This window comes from Xiphophorus maculatus, chromosome 5, assembly GCF_002775205.1.
Source record: "Xiphophorus maculatus strain JP 163 A chromosome 5, X_maculatus-5.0-male, whole genome shotgun sequence".
Taxonomy (NCBI): Eukaryota; Metazoa; Chordata; class Actinopteri; order Cyprinodontiformes; family Poeciliidae; genus Xiphophorus; species Xiphophorus maculatus.
In genome coordinates, this window is record NC_036447.1 from 22,278,381 (window position 1) to 22,299,338 (window position 20,958).

At 38.7% G+C, this 20,958-nt stretch overlaps 1 protein-coding gene across 1 annotated transcript; it reads right to left on the minus strand.

Moving 5' to 3' along the window:
- Nucleotides 1-345: 345 nt before the first annotated feature.
- LOC102228426 lies at nucleotides 346-19,221 on the minus strand. Its single transcript, XM_023334364.1, has 19 exons — nucleotides 17,035-19,221; nucleotides 16,562-16,888; nucleotides 14,703-15,023; nucleotides 14,271-14,567; nucleotides 13,819-13,887; nucleotides 13,471-13,533; nucleotides 12,468-12,575; nucleotides 12,312-12,382; nucleotides 11,251-11,414; nucleotides 7,683-8,026; nucleotides 6,539-6,859; nucleotides 5,650-5,718; nucleotides 4,841-4,915; nucleotides 3,930-4,004; nucleotides 3,506-3,823; nucleotides 2,858-3,178; nucleotides 2,473-2,769; nucleotides 1,472-1,600; nucleotides 346-1,390 (listed from the first exon to the last, which is right to left on the minus strand). Exons 1-19 carry the CDS (start codon nucleotides 17,069-17,071, stop codon nucleotides 1,371-1,373), a joined length of 3,426 nt encoding a protein of 1,141 aa, XP_023190132.1. The 5' UTR covers nucleotides 17,072-19,221; the 3' UTR covers nucleotides 346-1,370.
- Between the last annotated feature and the right edge of the window lie 1,737 nt (nucleotides 19,222-20,958).

A 20,958-nucleotide genomic window follows, 5' to 3' on the forward strand; every position in this document is an offset into this window, starting at 1 on the left:
ATCAAATTAAGTGGCTACTTTGGTCAAGTTAAGGGGAACTCTTTAGATTGCATTTTTGGAGTAGAGAGGATATCCACACATTAAATATGAAAACGCTAAATATAAAGGTCAGAATGTGTTTCTGTAAACACTGCCACCAATCCAGTTTCATTTCCCCATCTGACCTTCCATTTTGGGCCTTTCTGACGTAGCATTCTGTTTTTCTTTCTCTGCAACAAGCAACATGCCAAATCTAAGAAAATGTGAGTATACAATGCAAAAAATAAAAACCATACATCCATTTTGGTTGTTAGATTTCCAGCTTTGTAAATGTGGTGGAAAAAACGATTTAATGCACTGTTCAGGTAAAATCACTCAATCAGGTTTATTCATGAATTGTGCACAACTCAGAGAGCTCACAGGACAGTCAATAATGAAGCAAGTCTGAAACGGAAAGCTCTGCCAGGCAGAGACGACACATGAGTTTTGTACAAAGGAATAAGGGAACCAAAGCATGGGAATCAGACTGGTTCCCATGCAGCTGAGAAAAACAACGTCCAACCCTGTGCATGTAACCCAAACAGCTTTAACTTGGTGGGAATATACAGAACTTAGAATAAACATATAGCAATACAACTAGCAGGTGTGACATAATTGTAATTTTCCACATCAGTAAACTACAGTATTATTCCTTTTAGTCTACATTTGTATCACCGTGCTCTGAACATCGTGCAGTGTGAACATACCCTTATAAGAAATGCTGCTCTGGTCTCCTTTGCAGAGGAACATCATATTGTTACGATGATGAGGTGGACAATGACACTGGAACGTTGCAGTATGTCCCATAGTGCCATGCTTCAAAAAAAATGACCCAGAATCCTTCAGAGTCAGATTGGAAAATGTCACAGTGAATATTGTTGCCTTCCTGTCATCACTGGACACTGAGCCATCTTCATGAATACATTTTAATTCAAAGTTCCAGTTTATTCTTAAACTTTATTCTATCGTTTAGGTGTGCAGTTTAGAGTTTAGACATTTTTACACTGTTTATACCTGTCATGTTTTATTCATTATTACACATGCAAGTGCATTTCCTCAGTTGTACATAGTTTGACATTGTGAGATAATTATTTTTATTTTGCTGGTTCAACTATTTGTATTTATTTTCCTTTGTTTTTTTCTCTCACAAACACACTTTTTGAATGAAAATTGTTCTAAAATAAGACCTAAAAATTTTATCTGAGTACTTAAATAATGAATTGCATTCATTTAGGTTTAAATAGTCCAGTGAACATTATTTCATATGATCCCATAGCCCCTGCAGACGAAGCTTTGGTCTGCAGATGTTTTAGACGTCCTCTAAAACATCTGCAAAATGACGTTTAGATTCTTCATCTGGAAACTTCTCTTTCTGGAAAAAAATTAAAGCATAATTTATTGAATTTATTTATACACCTCTTATTGCTCATGTTGAAGACGAAAACAAGCTCACCTTTCAATGTTTTGTGACATTTATTCTTGTAAACTTTAACTAGGACGAATGTCACCATCAGCAGCAGCCCAGCAGCTAAAGCAAACAGGGCATAGATAGCTGGATCTGAAAGTTGGTGGAGAGTCGCATCTGCCATGAACAGAAAAAAAGAAATTAAACATGTATGCACATACAACACTATTGGTCAAACACATTAAAATAATTACTTAGAGTATTTGAAGTGAGATAATTAAGGTTTATAGGCATAAATCCAGGTTGATAGACATGAACATGTAGTCATGAGTAGACATCGGCTTTAGAAGAAAAAAAACACAAAAAAACACCTTCACATAAACTCCAGAGACACTGACAAAGGGTATTGCCTCCTTTGACATGGACCAAGTTCAGAGAAAAGGTTGGCTTCATCCTCTACAGAACCAAACTACCTGGATTTATAAGAGTTATCTTCTGCAGGTTGCTAACCTTTTAACAGAATAAACCTACTTTGAAAAATTAATCAGACCCTTCAACTGTAAAAGGATCATAATGAGCAGAAGTTTTGGTTTAGGCTCTTCTCATTTGACATTAACCAATCAATCTGTCTCCAGATTCTAACCTTGAACAGCAAAATAAATGCCTTGTAATTGGCAAAAAAAATCCTTCAACATGTAAACAAACTACTGAAGCCAAAAGTGGACGTTTTCAGTATATGCTTTTCCTCAATGGTTTTCTCTAGTGTATAAGTGTAACTTATTTTTCTGTTTTCATACGGAAAGCATCTGCTCTCAGCTTGCGTAGCAAACACAGCAACACCAAAATAGTCCAGCATGATCTCATGCAGTTGGTGATAAAGCTGGCAAACAGTGGGGATTCACTTATTCTGTAAGTTTGTGTGAACCCAAGAGTACTTCAATCCCACTCATGCTGAATTTTGGTCCCAGTTTTAACCTTGTGACCTCGACACCTGATGTACAAAACTGCACTGAAAACTGAGGTAGTTTTTACCTCTGCGTCTCTCTCACCTACAGAAAGATGAAAGCGGGTGTAGTTTCCATCACTCGCCTCTGGGCCTGAGCCACACCAGTACGTTCCAGCATCTCCTGCTTCCAGCTTTGTGACCGTCACAGAGAAAGAGCTGGAGGAAACATCGCTCAGAATAAACCTACTTTCATCCATCATGTCTGTGCAGTTGCTGGCTCTGTCTCCCTTGCAGAGGAACATTGTGTCATTGGGATGCTGGGGTGCATAAGGGCACTGGAAGGTTACACTACGCTCCATTACTCCACTCATGTTTTTTGACTTAGCGCAGCACGACTCTGCTGAACAAAAACAGCAACATATGGGTTTTTTTTAGAGAAAACAGGCTGAGATCACAAAAAATCAAAGGAGGCCTGCTTGGCTTCTCACCTTTGACCTCTAGCTCAACAGCAGAAAAATCATCAAATCCTGAGTTTCTCTGGACTCCACAAAGATACGACCCAGAATCCTTCAGGGTCAGACTGGAAATGGTCACTGTGAATATTCTTGACTTCCTGTCATCAGAGAGTCTGAATCGTCCATTTTGTGTGTTGCTAGAGGTGATCACTGCCTGCTGTCGACATGTGGAGGGCCGGTTTCCTCTGCAGAGGAACTTCAGCTTGTCGACAGACTGAGAGTCGTACGGACAGCTGATGGTCACTGAACCTTCCTCAATACTTTGGATTTTATTCACTTTGTCGCAACATCTGTCTGACATTAAGATGAACAACAATGTAAAATAACATCTTTGAGTAAAAAAACAATGCTTAATTGAAAGAAACAAAAATGCCCTCAAGGAATAATGTTATCTTTGTTTGCTGTAATTTATTCCAATTTATTCATCACTATTTATTTACTAGTATCAAGCACTAATTGAAGAACAGTCAATGTGTGGATCATGCCTAGTTATAACTTAAATAAATAACTAATAAAACATTATTTAACCTGTATTAGTCAATAAGTACATATATAAATGGTCATAGCTTGTCTTGTCCTAATCTTTACTGACATGTTTGAAACACCGACTTCAATATTTACCTGGTTTTACTTCCAGCTTTCTTTCAGTGTTGATATCTCTTCCTATTATTGTCACTCCACACCAGTATTTCCCAGCGTCACCAAGATGAAGGTCAGAGATGATTACTGTGAAGACTCTGGTTGTTTTATCATCGTGAATGGAGTATTTTCCACTACTTCCTTGTGATGTTGTTATAAGAACATCAGCGTAACGACAGTCGTTGTTACACAGGTATTTCTGACGACCCTCGAATCCCCGATCGTAGGGGCAGGAAACGTTCACGTCTCCGCCCTCATATCCAAACACCTGGATCGAACCTGCAGCGCTGCTCATAGGTGCTGGAGAGAGAAAACATTAAGATGATTTTTTATATTTTTACTTTAAAAGATTGTTTTCTATCTTAATAGCTAAATACCAAATCTGTCTGTATGTTTAGATAAATACATAGAGGACCTCCAGTCAGTTCCTCAGAAACCAGTGGTGTTGTAGTTTTCATTGTGGTGCTTGGATGATAATGCACTGCCAGAAAAAAGAAAAGAAAATGTCAGTGTAGATTACATGTTTTTACAGTTAAAGTAAAGCCCAAAATGATTCATACTCCTGGTAGATTTAAGATTCAGGTCTAAAGAAAATAGTTAAAGTTTAGAAGTGTGCTTCTTCTTAGAAGAAGAAGTAATAGTGCCATGGAGAAATTGGAGTCTCAATTTACAATTAGGATGATGGCAAGGAGGATTTCCAAAGAGATGGAGCTCATCAAAAGTCCAGTGGAAACATATAAAAAGCTGGTCAGCAACTTTAAGGTCAGCTTGGCTGCTACAATGCTAAAGGTTTTCAACCTTATTATTGAGAAGAGTAAAGGTTTCCCACGTGGTGTGTTTATTTGAATGTAAATTAAAGCATCTAAATTATTTAGTTCAAATCTGACACAGTTTACATTGTTTCATTTCTTGTCGGCAGCTAATTTTGTGATTGTTAGAAAATAGCTTTAAAATCAAAATCTGCCAATGGTAATAAACACTGGCAGATTGTGTTTATTATAGATGAACACAATCACTGTTGTGTAGCTACAGATTGTGTAGCTTATAGATGTATATAAAATAGAAATATAATTCTAGCAGTAAATATTACACACTTGTAACACTTGTGGTGATTAAACTAGCAACTTTTTAAAGTTTTCTGATATCAATTTTATTCATATTCACTTCCTGAAATATGAAACGCAAAAAGCCAGCAGCAATCTCAAAAACCCTTGACTTTAATATTCAGATGATAATTGGCGAGCATGCACAGTTTTGTTCATGCAGTCTCTCAATATATCAAATCTGTACACATTCAGACATTAACACACACTGTACCTTTAGCCTGTTCCTCTGATGCTGGTGGTGTGGTAGTAATGATAGTTTTCACTGTGCTGCTCTGGTGCTCATACACTGTTAGAGAAAAAAAACCCTGAATTTTAACATATTGGTTTTTTTTTTACTGTGATCTTTCGTCTTCAGTAGCCAAACATCTCAGCACATTCAGATTAATTGAACTCTGAGCATTTAAATTTCCATAGATGCTCAGATGATCTTTTAAAATAGAAAAACAAAGAGGAAAAAAAATAAATATAAAAAATGTCAATACACATACACAGTTTCAAACCAGGAGCACAGTAAAAGCAACCCGCTCCTTTGGAAACAGGATTTGATGTCCCTCTCTCCCCCGTTTCCTCATGTTTTGCACACAGAAACAAATGTTTTTTCAAAACCTCACCGTCTGCGACAAGATAGAAAACTGTTTGGGAGCAACTATAGAATCACTAAACTCCAGCCAATTGAAGAAGGTCTAACATCTCCACAACCATCATGCATGACTCACTAACAATTCACAGACTCATTTTCTGTTTCAGTTTCGATTTGAGCCTTGAAGGAGTAAAAGGCACATGCTTTGTGGTTGCCGGGCAACAGTAAGACATCTGGAAAGACAATCGTCCTCAACCGCTCATTCACAAGTGGTTAAAGGTTTACAGCAGAGTAGTTACCAAATTACTTGAATCACATTTTTGCAATTCAACACATTGGTCATACGTGTCATTTGCTAAACGTAGCATTCCTGTTGCAACAGGGAGGCCTAGTGAAACCGCTTTCTCTGTTTCATGTGTGTGTGGCCTGGTCTCTCTCACCTTCTGTCGTGAGGCTTGGTGGCAGATCCTCAAGCTTTTTTTCTCCACTTGCATTTCGTTCTCCTTTTTCTGTGACAACCAAGCAGTAAAATGAGGCCAAATATGTCACAAAAAAAGAAGAAAGAAATAAAAACGCAGCTCGTGCTGCAGCATCAAGGTCTACAGCAATCAGCCAAGGACATCCGTGGCATCAATGTTTGGTAAACTCGTGTAAATATTTTTTTCATATGCCGCGCTAGAAGTTGTGGGGACTGTTTTCTGCCAGCAGGCTGAATGTAGAATACGCATAATAGCCCAAAATCAAGGATCCTCAACCTCCAGCCCTAGAGCCACATGTTGCTCTTTGGACCTTCCAAAATAACTCTTAATAACTTTGGTTAAATAACTCAGTTAATGTTTTTAAAAACAGACATAATAACAAATGCAGGGTATAGACGTATTTCAAAAATTCCTGCAATATTTGCACTGTATTTCCACAAAGAATGACACTAAAAGTACCAGTCATATGTTTAGAATTGTATTTGAAATGTAATCAATTACAAATTTATTGATGTAACTTGACTTAATGATTGATTCTATATTGCATTGTGATTCTGTGTTTGTAATGATGTAAAGCACTTTGAAATGCCTTGCTGCTGAAATGTGCTATACAAATAAAATTTGATTGATTTGATTGATTGATTGATTGATTTTAGATACAAAACTATTATTAGTGGATCTATAAAGTACATCATAATGTATGACATCTTTAAATTTTTGTTATCAAGCTAATCTATTTTTTGTTGTTATATTTGTCACCCATAGGCTATTTTTTGTAATTTTTCCCCAGAATCTTTCATTAAGAAATGTTCCACTTTAAAGAATTTGAGGTAAAGGTTTCATCTCTCACCTTTGACCTCCAGCTCAACAGCAGAGAAATCATCAAATCCTGAGTTTCTCTGGACTCCACAAAGATACGACCCAGAATCCTTCAGGGTCAGACTGGAAATGGTCACTGTGAATATTCTTGACTTCCTGTCATCAGAGAGTCTGAATCGTCCATTTTGTGTGTTGCTAGAGGTGATCACTGCCTGCTGTCGACATGTGGAGGGCCGGTTTCCTCTGCAGAGGAACTTCAGCTTGTCGACAGACTGAGAGTCGTACGGACAGCTGATGGTCACTGAACCTTCCTCAATACTTTGGGTTTTATTCACCGTGTTGCAGCATCTGTCTGATAGAAAGACAAAACTGTTTCCTACAGCAAAAGTTACAGAAAAATGCAATTCAATGAAGCAAGGAGACAGAAATGTAGAAATCTTTGAAAACTTTGACGTACGTGTCCAGGCCAGAAGTAGTAGAATTTTCATATCATATGTTAAAGTTTTTAATAATTAAATACTGAATTAATATAACATCAAACCAAAAGTACAAACCTTTTATTGTATTGTTGTTTGCATTTGAACTAAAACTGACTTCTAATCTAATACTAAGACATTTAAAAATTTGATGAAGACAAGTTTAAAAATGTCCTTTAAACAATATGAGGTAATTTTTTTGATGTTCTGTTTTAGGTAATCTGTGTTCAGTCGTATCAATCTTATTCTCTTCTAGTCTATGTGAATTTTCTATTGAAATCTCATGATTTAATTTAAGTGTAACACTCCCCAGTCACCATCTTCATGCTTTATTCAATCAAAAACACTTTACGTCTATATTTTAGTTGGTGTTGTAGTCATGTTCTTGTTTAAGTTCGGCAAAGATAATTCTGATCAATGAATTATTTAAACAAAAAAAGGAATCAACGTGAATCATTCATAGGTTTTTTTTCTTACTTCTCGTTCTTCTGCCTATTACTTGTTGCTTTTTCTTATTTTGAAGGACAACCCTTACAATATAGAAATAAAACTAGTGGAAACGTAACCAAAATTTATCATTCCCTAGTTTCCACCATCCACCTTGACACACACCGACCTCCCTGGATTCAGCTTTTTCCTCTGCATCTACCATTAAGCTCATACTTTATTATTCTGAGGATTAAGAGTTTGATTATTTACCTGCTTTTACTTCCAGCTTTACTTCAGTGTAGATATCTTTTCCTACTCTGGTCACTCCACACCAATATTCCCCAGCATCACCAAAATGAAGATCAGAGATGGTCACTGCGACGACTCTTGTTCTTTTGTCATCGTAAACGGAGTATTTGGTTTTATTTCCCTGCGATGATTTGATAAGAAAATCACTGTAACTACAGCTGTTCTTACACAGGTACTTCTGGTATCTCTCATATCCTGGATCATATGGACAGGAAACCGTCACATCGCTCCCCTCATATCCAAACACAGAGATCAAACCTGCAGCGCTGCTCACACAACTCAGAGCTGCTGCAGAGAGAAGACAACATTAACCAAGTTTGCATGTATTCTTTTCTCTTTAACACTGTGTATAATCGTATACAAATAGTATCATTTTCAGATCTATTCCCATGAAATAAATGCAATGAAAAGCTTGTTCTTTTTCTAATTTTTTAATCACCTGGTAGAAATAAAGATTATTTGTTTTAAAGAAACTTGTTACAAGAAGAGAAATCAACATCCGGCAAGAAAATGTTCTCAAAATCAAATTTTTATAACTTACTGCACAACATGAGCTGCAGGTTTTGAATGTTCCACATCGTTCATAAAACTAAAGCAAAAACCAGGACAAACAGCTTTGAGAAATATTGTGAGGAAACAGTGTGTTAATGCAGTAAACAAAACATTCAGAGCAAATTTGGCAGATTTAAATCAACAGCTGTGCCGAGTCTATTTGATTTTACTTCAGAGTTTGAATATATTTAACTTTTTCAGAGTTATTTCAACAAGAGATTGAGTAGTTTTCACTCTTTCAACTGTTAGACGTGAAGAATCCACAGGTGGCAAGCTAGAGCAACAGCACCATCTAGTGGCCACCACGGTATTTAAAAAAAAAAGATTTATTTATTATTTTTACTATCGGCTGAAATTAACGAGCCTATTAATGACACCGGAAATACTGAAGCAGGTAACTCTGTCGTTGTACCTGAACGTTTCAAACAATAAGTTCTGAATTATCAGTATTTCACCAAAACAAAAAAACAAAAACAAAATGTCACTATAGGTTTGCAGCAAAATTATTGTTTCAAACTTAATGACAAAATCTTGTGTGAAGAAAGTCCAACTAATAATAAACATCTTTACCCAATAAAGCAGCTCACCTTCACAGCCGTAACCTCAGCAGTCAGCTTGTTGCAGAGGATTTATCTGCATTAATGCTTGTTTTTGCTCTGGGGATCGACGGAGTTTGATGGATTTGCTAATGGCTGGTGGGTGAGGAGGCGCTCTGTCTGGAGGTCGAGGGGCGGGGAGGAAGTGGGTCTGGACTACAATACAAGCCAACAACAACACAACAGCCATGACCCTCTCTGCTGTTACCAAGTATCCTGTTAGGGGCCTGACTGTTTCTGTCTACTTTCTGCTCACCGCAACACATTCAAAGTTTTTCAACCCGTCCCTGAAGGCGAGGCTGTAATGATAAATGGGTCTCTGGCTTTTCTGAACGCTTTTGTAATGTCTGCATTTACGCTTCACTTGCTTTTCACGCTTTTAAGTTGATTAAAATTTTAGAGCCCATTTTTTAATGATATTTTTTGCTTGAGTATTAATTTTAAAGCTGACCTATTAATCCATGACGAGCCAAGCCTCCAGAAGAGTTTAAACTGCTACCCCAGATACTGTCACATGCAGGTCAATGGGTCAATCGGACACATGGCAGTTGGGGATAAGGGGGGGAATGAATCTACGTAGCAATAATAATATTACTCAAGTCAAAGAAAAAGGTACTGTTCAGTAAAACTACTCTTTTTTAACCTTTTTTCCAAAAAAACTTACTCAAGTGTATGTAACCAGCACTACCTACTTTTGAACATAACACCAGTAGCCTATGGGCTACTTGTTAACAAGCTTAAGGCGCTTGTTGCATTAGCTAGTCACCTTTTAGCTAACATTACCTGTATCCAACAGCATTAATCAACTCAGTCGGTTAGTTTGGGAAAAACAGGTTACGACATGTTAACAATGGATTAAACAGTTTTAATTGCTGAAAAAAGTGACAGAAGGCACAGATACTGGAAGTGCGGAAGCCCCTATACTGTATCAAATCTTAATAGGAATAACAGAGAGTTGGTCACTCTGAGGTAAAAACAGCAAACAGCTTCCAGTCCAGGGGGGCCCGGCTGACTGCCGCCGGGCCTGTGGGGTGGAACATCAGTGGTAATTAGTGACCTGTTTCTTCAAGAATGCCAGGAGAAGAGCGGGACAAAGAGAACATAATGTTTGGGCTCCAAAGAGCCATTAGCTGAAAACAATGCATCTCTCAGGTCCTGCAAGGCCTGTGCTGGATATTTCTCCTGTTTACCAAAGACGCGACTTTCAGATACTTATTATCTGATTCAGATACTATTTTATTTATTTACTTATCAGTTCAAGTGTAGAAATGCCTTTCTGAATATATTTTCAACAGATTGTGATTGTTCATTCAAATCTACAGGATAATATGACCTTCCCTCTGATGCTAACTAAAAACATTTCTGATTCCTTTCCACAGTCAGCTGATTGCCTCTCCACACCGAATAGTTCCTATTAAGCTATTCTTAACCGTAAGGTTTTCATTCTCAAAAAATAGTAAGTTGCCAGAAATTACTTAACAAAAAAAAAAACACACACATCTTGGTACCCTGGCACATGACATACCAAGATGGATTTTTTTTAAAAAAAATATACAAACTGAGTCATAAAATGACCAAATAATAAACTCTATTTTGATACCAGTTCCATCTATGTCAGCAAAATGATTCTCATAAAACATTTTTTCAGAAAAGAGGAACAACTTCTGCTTCTGTCTTCATGAAGGAAGTTAAACGCAACTAAAAGTATTTTATTCTTGGAGGGATCATCAATATTTGCATGTTTTTATCTTTCGCTTGTCATCAGCGATAGTTGAGCTTCAATAGATTTGTTCTTAAGAGAAACAAATCCATTTAAGAAAAATAAAAAGACATATTCACTACTTAAATTAATATGCAGGATTTTTTTTTTGGTTCCTATTCCTTTGTCACGTTTTCAGTTCAAAAATTCCATGTGAAACCTGTGATTTACTTTTGTGTCACGTTTATGCAGCATAAAACAAATGATTGAATGACAAAGATGGTAAACAGTCACTAATACAGAATAATACATTTAAACATAATAAACATATGAAATATAACTGTCAATAAGATATGTGTTCCTTTCATCTCTACTTGTGTATTTGTATATGTTTTTATTTACATGTGGGCAATATGTAGCTTTTTTTGTATGGATAATAATACGATTGTTTCGATAAATTCAAGCCACGCAAATGTGTGCAGTGAAAAAGAAACACTAAAGCAACACAAATTTAAACTAAAAATACTTTTTGTAAATTTTGAGACACAGAAAAATTAATTCTGGATAACAATTGCAATATTTTCAGAGAAGAAAATATTATTTTCTGATTATTTTCAGAGAAGCCACAAATTAAAATCAACTTTCTGGGTATTAGTTAAGCGCTAAACCTGCTCTCCATCACTTAAATTTATGGAAACCCTCGTTGCAGTAGATGTCCTCAGCTGCTGTGACGTTTTCGTAGTCGCGTTCATCTTCGTCCACATCATTGGCGTGATAGGTGGCATGTTGTTGCCTCGAGGCCATCTGCTGTGATCTCATCACCATAGAGTCATGATTCTGATACACCTGAAAGAAACAGCAGATCACATTTCATCAGTACATGATGCAACAAAGAGGATTTTATAAAGACGCTTTGAAATACACCGATGGACGTGATGTGCAAAAAATGGTAATGCTTCGAGTTTTTTCCTCAGTTTCCTTTCATCTGAAAACATTTGAATAATGTGAAAAAGTTCAATATTTTTTTAACCACTCATTGCAGAAAGTGAAAGTCATACAGCTTAATTACTCATACCGCGAAATATTTTAAGCCTTTATTTCTTGTAAATGTTGTCTATTATAGGCTGTAGCTGATGAAAATCCAAAATTCAACATCTCAAAGAATTAGAATATTGTGAAAAATGTACAGCATATTCATATAAAGCTGATTGGAGGGGATTTTTAGACATTTTGGAACAAAATGTCTAAAACTGGTTCATGTTTTTTGCAAATTATGTATCTTTGGTCAGACGAGACTGAAGTAAAACTTCTTTGGGCTTTATAAAATGTTCTAACCCTGTAGATCACCCTAAAAACACAGTTCCCCACACTGACACATGGAAGTGGCAGCATTATGCAGTGGGTATGTATTCGTGCAGGAGGTTAAGGGGAAGCGGGTCAGAGTTCAGGCACAGATGGACGAAGCTAAAATACAGGGGATTCCTGGGAAATCCTATCAGTTATTATTATCTGATAATAACTGACAATAATAATAACTAATAAATATTCCTTGATTTGATCCCCTCCATTGTAGCTCTGATTGTATGTTTACGGTTATTGTCCTGTTGGTGGGCAATAAGTTCATATTGCCCACCCTTTATTGTGCACAAGCGTAAAAACCTTGACGTCTACAGATGTGGTGTAAACGTATTTGTACGATTGATCACACTTTGACCGCAAAACTTTGGACATTAGTTTTCTTACATCTTCTCTGCCACACACTTCCTGCGCTTCCACGAAGTCGAGCTTTTTTCCGTCTGCAACGACTCCGATTTCTGGAACAGAACGAAACATGAGGAAACAGCTGTGCACGCATGCATTTCACCGAACTGAGGACAATTGAGGAAGCTCTAAATTCACCTTGTACTTTGGAACATTTGCTCTTGAAAACCGTGACCAGGATGACAGTCAGCAGCAACAGCCCACCAACGATGGCAACGAGTGAATAGAGGGCGACGTCTGGAAACCCTGAACAAAGAAAAACAATAAATTAAACACAAAGCTGCGTTGCTTCCTAGCAACATTCACTGCGGTTCACAAGAACTATAAATCAGTTGCTTTTATTTATTATTATAAGCTCTATTACAATTTGGAAATCCATTACAGAACAGTCTAAAATACAATGTTTGTCAGAATTTTATAATGCTGGGGGATTGAGCTGATGCAAAGTAATGGAAATGAACAGCCTTTGTCAGCACAACTCGTTTGAAACTTGGAGCAATAATCTCGTTGCAAATGGCAACGAGATTAGTGTCGTCTTCGCTTTTATTCCCCTCTTTTTATTGACGTCCCTGGAAATCTTAGAATTCTCACTGGTTTTGTCGTGGCAAGCTATCGGTTCTGATTCATATCTCAGGTGAGAGTTGAAGTGTAGATCGACCAATAGTTCACCAAACCAGAGCAGAACCTGCATTACAGCAGACAAAGCTTCAATCTGTCCATCCATCTCTCTCGCCCATCTTACTAAAACTTGTGAACGAGACACTTGAAAACAACTTGACCCTGTGTGGATTAGGAAAATAAAATCCAAAAAACTGTAAACCTCTCCTCTCAATTTTTGTACCTTAAACCAATGAAAAAAATGTGTGTTGTGTTTCCTCCCTGGAAAAGGCATGACTGAGATATTAACTCACAGTGGCTAAAAATGAGCAAGGCATCAGAGGAGAGTATGTAAATATCACTGTGCTTAAAAAGCATAAGAAGTGTTTTCAATATCAAACTAAAACCAAAACCACAGAACCAGTGTCAAACTAAAACCAAAATCGAAAACATTAGGTTTTAACTGGAACATTTATAAAGTAACAGACGTACCTTTAGCTTCCACCCTGAAGAAAACCTCCACTAAAATACAAACTCGCCTTACCTTCAATGAGTTCCTCAGAGACCGGCGGGGCAGTTGTCACTCTGCTGCTCTGGTGCCGAGATACTGTTGAAGAAACCAACAAATTCTCACGAGAGGTTTGGATTTGTGTTGCCCAGAGTCAAACATCTCAGTGAAATTAGAGTTACTGACACACAAAATATCTTTCTCATTTATGGTTTGAACTGAATATTCCTCCACAGGAAACGAGATGATTCTAAACAACCGAGAGTCACGTGAAATAGTGGAAACAAATTCAGTCGAATTCTGTAGAGGTGTTAAAAGCTCTGAGTTATTTTGTTTTCAGTTTCGTTTGTGGTATTGGGTTTCTGTTATTTTTGACTTTCTCACCCGTTGTGGTGTCTTGTGTTGGCAACGCCTGAAGCGTTTTCTTTTTGGCCACATTCTGTTCTTCTTCTACTGTAGCAGTCAAAGAAACAGCAGATTGTAAAAGCAATCACAAGGCTTGCCCGACTCAGTATTACATTTTCTTTGCGATGTTCATGATGGAACTTGGATGGATTTGGAGCAAAGCAGATTTTTTAATGCGAAACAATTTTTCCCCATATTTTTATTTTTTTTTATTTTCTAGCTTGTCTTGTTTCAAATGCGATCATATAATTTATGTTTTTTATATTATTGTTCCCATCTGTTTCATTTTTATCCATCAACATATACAATAAGTAACTTTAGAAGCTTTGCACTTTTGCTAAAAAACTTTTTCAAATAAAAGATATAAATATATATCTTTTGCTAGATATATTTACGTAAATTGTCCTTTACTTGTCCTGTGTGCCTCTCACCTACAGACAGATGAAACTGGGTATAATTTCCGACGTTCCACTCTGGCTCTGAACGGCACCAGTAGGTTCCGTTATCTCCTGCTTCCAGGTGTGTGATTTTAACGGAGAAAGACTCAGAGGAATCACTGTGCACTAAGAACCTGCTTTGACCCTTCATCATGTCTGTGCAGTTGCTGCGTTGACTTCCTTTGCAGAGGAACTTCCTGTTGTTTCGGTGATTAGGTGGATAAGGGCACTGCAAGGTTACTTCATGTCCTGCAGTTTCTCTAATTATCTTTGACTTCACACAGCACCATTCTGGAAAGTACACAAAATAAAATTATTTAAGGGCCTATGAACACTTTTTTTTAATATAAATTTTTCTTCAAAGTCTGTTTATTTGAAAAGTGTTTGACTCTTACGCATTATAAGTACATAAATTTGATCTCTCACCTTTGACCTCCAGCTCAACAGCAGAGAAAACATCAAATCCTGAGTTTCTCTGGACTCCACAAAGATACGACCCAGAATCCTTCAGGGTCAGACTGGAAATGGTCACTGTGAATATTCTTGACTTCCTGTCATCAGAGAGTTTGATTCGTCCATTTTGTGTGTTGCTAGAGGTGATCACTGCCTGCTGTCGACATGTGGAGGGCCGGTTTCCTCTGCAGAGGAACTTCAGCTTGTCGTCAGACTCAGAGTCGTACGGACAGCTGATGGTCACTGAGCCGCCTTCGTTACCTTGGATGTTGTTCACCGTGCTGCAGCAACTGTCTGTAAAAACATTCTCAGATGATGTCGCATGTTGCGGTTAAGCAGCGGCTTCATAAATAGCACATTGCATGGACTCTTTCAACAGCTAATGCTTTCGCTTTCTCACTTTATTATCACTCGCTGCAGTCGGAGAAAGTGCCTATTAATTTTCTTTGTGCTTTTTAAAACTGCCAATCAAAAATAAATATTAAAAGTAATTGCTATATTTCGGGGGCGCCGTGGTGGGGCAGAGGTAAAGCACAACCCATGTAAGGAGGCCTTAGTCCTCGACTCGGACGTCACAGGTTCGAGTCCCAGTCTGATGACTTTGCCACATGTCTTCCCCATCTTTCGTTACCCACTTTCCCGTCTAACCACTCTCAAATAAAGGCCGCCTGAGTTTAAAAAAAAAGAAGGAAATAGTTCATTTTAGCGCCACCCTCATTCGCCCCAGACTCCACAGAGATAAAGCACAACTGATCTCTTCATTTGGGCGGACACAGCCATAGATCAGCTTTTTAATTAAGCATTTTATTTTATTACTGCATGTCTCTCGCTCCTTATGAATCTGAATAAAATCCAGCAGAAATCCTTCCACTGTGTTGCAAGTGTTGCATGCAGGTGGCTCAGACCTGTGACCGATCTGGAGGAGCGACGCGCAAATGCACACGGGTGTGTCGCTCACCACCGTAAGCAGAAATAGGATGATTTCCAAACAAAACCAAGCGCTAAACCCTATAGCCTACTTTTCACAAGACAGGAAAATAATGTTGTGATTTTGTTTCATGAGCTATTAGATTAGCACACACATGCAACAAGCAGAGAACTGCACGACTTTGTGCTTTTGCACCCACTGTTGTTTGCTTATGTGAGCTCCATCAAGGACTTGAAAATACATTTATCTCGTCAGCATGTTTCACTGATCAGTTGGCTTCTAAATGCAAATGGTAGAGCTGAATTTAGTTTAGGTTCAGCCAAGTAAAAGCTTCAACCGTGAACATTTCTGATTTTGGTTTCCTTCCACTTTACATCCATGTGATATTTATTGATGCTCTATAACTTCAAATCACAATAAAATCTGGAAAGCGTTTGGAAATACTTTTCTGGGCGTTGTAGTCCAAGCTGCTTATTTGCAGTTTGTTATTTGTAGGAGCGTATTTTTTATTGTCAAAAGAAAAACATTCTTTTTTTTCTTTTTTTACCTTAGTAGTTGATCTTAAAAACAATTCACTAAGTTCATAAAGAACAGTGAGGTTTTCAGTTCTGTATGAAATGAAGCTACACCCTTCTGTGTGTAAGGTGTGTATGTTTTCGCTCTATGTTTGCATGTTACTTATATCCCAATGCTTTGTTTGAAATGTTGAAAGTAGCAGCACCGCAAAGGTTTGGTAAACTAATCATTAGGCATGGAGGAAATCCTGTCATTGTGTTAATTTTAGTCAACTGCCACCCGTTCTGAATATCGCAAACACTTAGAGCCTTGCCCCTTCACACAGTCACAAATCCTGTTTGAAAACTATTTAGCAACTTAAATGGTAAAAAAATAAAAAATTACATACCTTGTTTTGTTTCTAGTTTTAACTCGGTGTAAAGATCTTTTCCATTCCTTGTCACTCCACACCAATATTTCCCAGCGTCGGCTGACTGAAGGTTAGCAATTGTTGTTGTGAAGATTCTTGTACTTTTGTCATCATAGATGGAGTGTCTGGGTTTATTTGCTTGTGATGTTGTAATAAGGACGTCGCTGTCCGCGCAGTCGTTCCTACACAGGTACTTTTGATAAGCCTCATAACCCTGAGGATATGAGCAGGAAATATTCACGTGTGTACCTTCATATCCAAACACACGGATCAAACCTGCAGCGCTGCGCACACAGCTCAGAGCTGCTGGAGAGAGAAGACAACATAAGAAAACATTTTGAAATCAAAAGTCAGATAACAGCATCAGGGGTTCTCATTCTTTGGCATATTGTCATGTCCTCCCTCCTGACATAGATTTAAGATGTTATATAAAATAGTTTTAAAAAACTTACAGCACAGAGTGAAGAACAGTTTCTGAAAGCTCCACATCTTTGATCTCTTTCAAAGAAAAAGAAACTCACCAGGAAGTGAACCCAGAATAAAACTAACACCCACTCTGAAACAATAGCTGGTGCATGATAATCATTCTCACTTCTTCATTATTCAGCTGGGTAATTTTGAGTCGTTGGGGGTCATCAGATGAGGATTCTTGATCAGAGAGGCTATAATATTCTCTCCCTCAATGTTCTCTCTACAAAGACAACTAAAGTGTTGTCTCATCTATTCAGATCTTTATAATAAATTTATGGTACAAATATATAAACTCGGTAAAGTTGTTGTTTTGGGTTTTTTTAAATTCAGTATGTGTGTTGCTTGTGGTTATTTAAGGTTGAAACAAAACAAAAAAAGAAATAAACCTCTGAATTCACTTTCCTGCATTTTCTACTGCACTTAATTTACCAACCACAGAGGGGCGCTACTGCCTTCCTCTACTGAAGTAAGGCGCTACAGGGAAGCTGATATGGGGTTTTTAAAATCTATTAAATCCTAATCCTTATTTTGTCTTCTTTATTTTGATCATATAAAGTCGTACCTAGCTGAATTGAAATGCTTTTTGTAATAAAATCATAAAACAGTGACCTGAGTCTCATTTATTTTCAGGATTCATTGGACGGTGACACATTCTTTCTTTCTTTCACTCAAATGGGTTTTGATGATCATGACTTACATAAAACCCAAACTTCAGTTTCTCCGAAAAAAAAATAACCATGTAAACAAATACCATCGTACTAAAAGTATGTCAGTGTTGTGGACTAAATACTCTTGCATGCACAAAATGGCCTTTGCTTCACAATCCTCTCAAGAATCTAATAATACTTGCTGCTTGTGCACATTGTTTCCTTCCATTCAACTTTCCATTAATATGATTGAATGCAGTTGTGACAATGATGATAGCATCATCATTGCATAAGCTATTAAGTGGTCACAAAATTTATGTATTGATGAATGTTTTTGGTTTTCTGAATAACAACATTTTCTGAAATAGACGGTTTTAACTGACTGTAACATCAACATTAAAAAACAATCTGTGCGAAGTGAGTCTTCATAAAGGATTTTCACTTATGGAAATTGTTTTTGATAAAATCATAATTTACTGAAATGCACCTGTAGCATAATGAGCGATTCCTCATATTGAGCCATTAGTTTCTTGCATAGTTAATAACAAATGTCTTACAGTCTTAAGAACGCTGAACGGACTGAACGGACTGAACGGAGCAGGAATAACTAAAGTACAGTCTTCAGTTTGACAGGAAACATGGATTTTTAATTTTTTTTTTATCATTTTGTTCTAGATTTGCTGCTGGGTTTGCAATAATTGCACTGCTGAGTGACTCAACTTTGAGCAAGCTCCAGCTGTCGGCTCAGACACCAAAATACATCGGTGCAGAGAGGTGTTAACAGTCTCCTCAGTGACTGGCAGGTGTCCACGTCCTTGCTCCAAAACAAGAGCAAATCGTGAGGCCTCCACGCCACCAGACCGGCCAGTTGGTGCAGAGTTTTTCTGCATGTTGTGTGTGGAGCGTGTGAGATGTAAAGTGCATCTCTCATGTTCTGCAAACGCGGATGCTATATTTGTTTCCATGTTTCTGAAAGAGATGGCTGCCACATCAGTCCCTGGACTTTGCAGCGTATAGATGCTGCCACCTGCAGCTGCCACTTGCAAATTGTTTTATAATTTATGGAACATTTGTGTCATTCTGTGGCTCCATATATTAAGATTTGGCTAAAAGCTCTCTAGGAGGCAACATGTTAGGAAACAGAATATTATTTTCTGCCTTTAAGAGAATGTTATCCCTAAATGTTTTAGATTCAACAAGGGAAAAGAAAACTATGAAGACATCCACGATTACAATTTGAATTTGAATATTAGAAGTGTACAACTGCTATGCAAACAAGACTGGTTCATCTTAGATGTTATTACATATTTGAATGATTGATAGGCATGAGATAAGTGTGTTAAAGAAACGAGCATGTTCTAAATATGATTAGGAGGATGAACTGGGTTAACAATAAATTATGTGCTTAAAAATATAATTTGTTACAACTAAGAAAAAAAGCTAAAAATTAAAATAAGGGTCAGTTAGAGCAGGAAGTAAGTCAGGAAGAGCAGTGTGGTTTTCGTCCTGGTCGTGGAACACTGGACCAGCTCTACACCCTCGGCAGGGTCCTGGAGTTCGCCCAACTGGTCTACATGTGTTTTGTGGACTTGGAGAAGGCGTTCGACCGTGTCCCTCTGGGAGCCCCTGTGGGGGGTTCTCTGGGAGTATGGGGTACCGGGCCCTTTGATACGGGCTGTCAGGTCCTTGTATGACCGGTGTCAGAGTCTGGTCCACATTTCCGGCAGTAAGTAGGGCTCGTTTTCGGTGAGAGTTGGACTCCGCCAGGGCTGCAATTTGTCACAGATTCTGTTCATTTCTTTTATGGACAGAATTTCTAGACACAGCCAAGGTGTTGAGGGGATCCGTTTTGGTGGCCTTGGGATCTCATCTCTGCTTTTTGTGGATAATGTGGTCCTTTTGGCTTCATCAGGTCATGATCTGCAGCTCTCGCTGGAGCGGTTCACAGCCGAGTGTGAAGCGGCCGGGATGAGGATCAGTGCCTCCAAATCCGAGGCCATGGTCTTGAGCCGGAAAAGGGTAGAGTGCCTTCTCCGGGTCGGGGGTGGGGGGGATGTCCTGCCCCAAGTGGAGAGTTCAAGTATCTCGGGATCTTGTTTACGAATGAGGGAAGAAGGAACGAGAGGTCAACAGGCGGATTGGTGCAGCATCTGCCGTCAAGCGGGCGCTGTACCGGTCCTTCATGGTGAAGAGAGAGCTGAGCCAAAAAGCGAAGCTCTCGATTTACCGGTCGATCTAAGTTCCCACCCTCATCTATGGTCAGAAGCTTTGGGTCATGACCGAAAGAACGACATCGCGGATACAAGCGACCGAAATGGGTTTTCTCCGTAGGGTGGCTGGGCTCTCCCTTAGAGATAGGGTAAGAAGCTCAGTCATCCGGGAGGGACTCAGAGTAGAGCCGCTGCTCCTTCACGTCGAGAGGAGTCATTTGAGGTGGCTCGGGCATCTGGTCAGGATGCCTCCTGGACTCCTCCCTGGTGAGGTTTTCCGGGCACGTCCCACCGGGAGGAGGCCCCAGGGAAGACCCAGGACACGCTGGAGGGACTATGTCTCTCGGCTGGCCTGGGAACGCCTCAGGATTCCCTCGGAAGAGCTGGAACAAGTGGCCCGGGAGAGGGAAGTCTGGGCCTCCCTTCTGAAGCTGCTACTGGATCTTTTCTGGATCGCTTTTCTGGACCAAGAAAAGCGACCCGACCCCAAATAAAGTGGAAGAAAATTAATGGATGGATGGCGAAGTCAGTAAAAAAAGAAACATGTTGTAAAGTTCTTCTATTTTAAATTAATTGGTGCATTTCAAGTGCATTGATGTATTTATTGGGCCAAGTGCTCACTCAGCTGCTTTTATTTTTAATGATGTCAGTATCGGTTCTCCATACAAATCATCTAGATGTTTAAAGTCTATACAGAGAAGCATGGGAACTTTACGAAATACATTTGTCTCCTTATATCATCTCCTCTTTCGCCCCTTTTTTTAGAACCACCCACACACACACAACCTAAAATATTATTCCACCATGTTCAACAACTGACCCCACCCCTGGCCAGCGCATTGCAAAATGTCAGCGCCGTAACCGGGTGTGTGTGGGCGGAAGCGTGTGTGTGTGTTTTCCCCGAGCTCAGCCATTCCCGTCGCGTCCAGCTGACCGCTCAGCTGTGCCTCTCGCATACTGCAGCACAAACTCTTTTCATATCTCACACGCTCTCGCTCAGAAAGGTTGACATTAAGACCGCCGTGCGGAGGGATAAGTGTATCCCGAA

Excerpts from the sequence above, each read along its gene's own strand:
- LOC102228426 (XM_023334364.1), bottom strand. The coding sequence starts at position 17,071 with ATGTGGAGCTTTCAGAAACTGTTCTTCACTCTGTGCT. Across the intron at positions 5,719-6,538 it reads TGTTGAGCTGGAGGTCAAAG|AAAAAGGAGAACGAAATGCA; the intron begins GTGAGAGATGAA and ends TGGTTGTCACAG. Across the intron at positions 3,824-3,929 it reads ACTGACTGGAGGTCCTCTAT|CACCTATGAGCAGCGCTGCA; the intron begins GTATTTATCTAA and ends TTCTCTCTCCAG.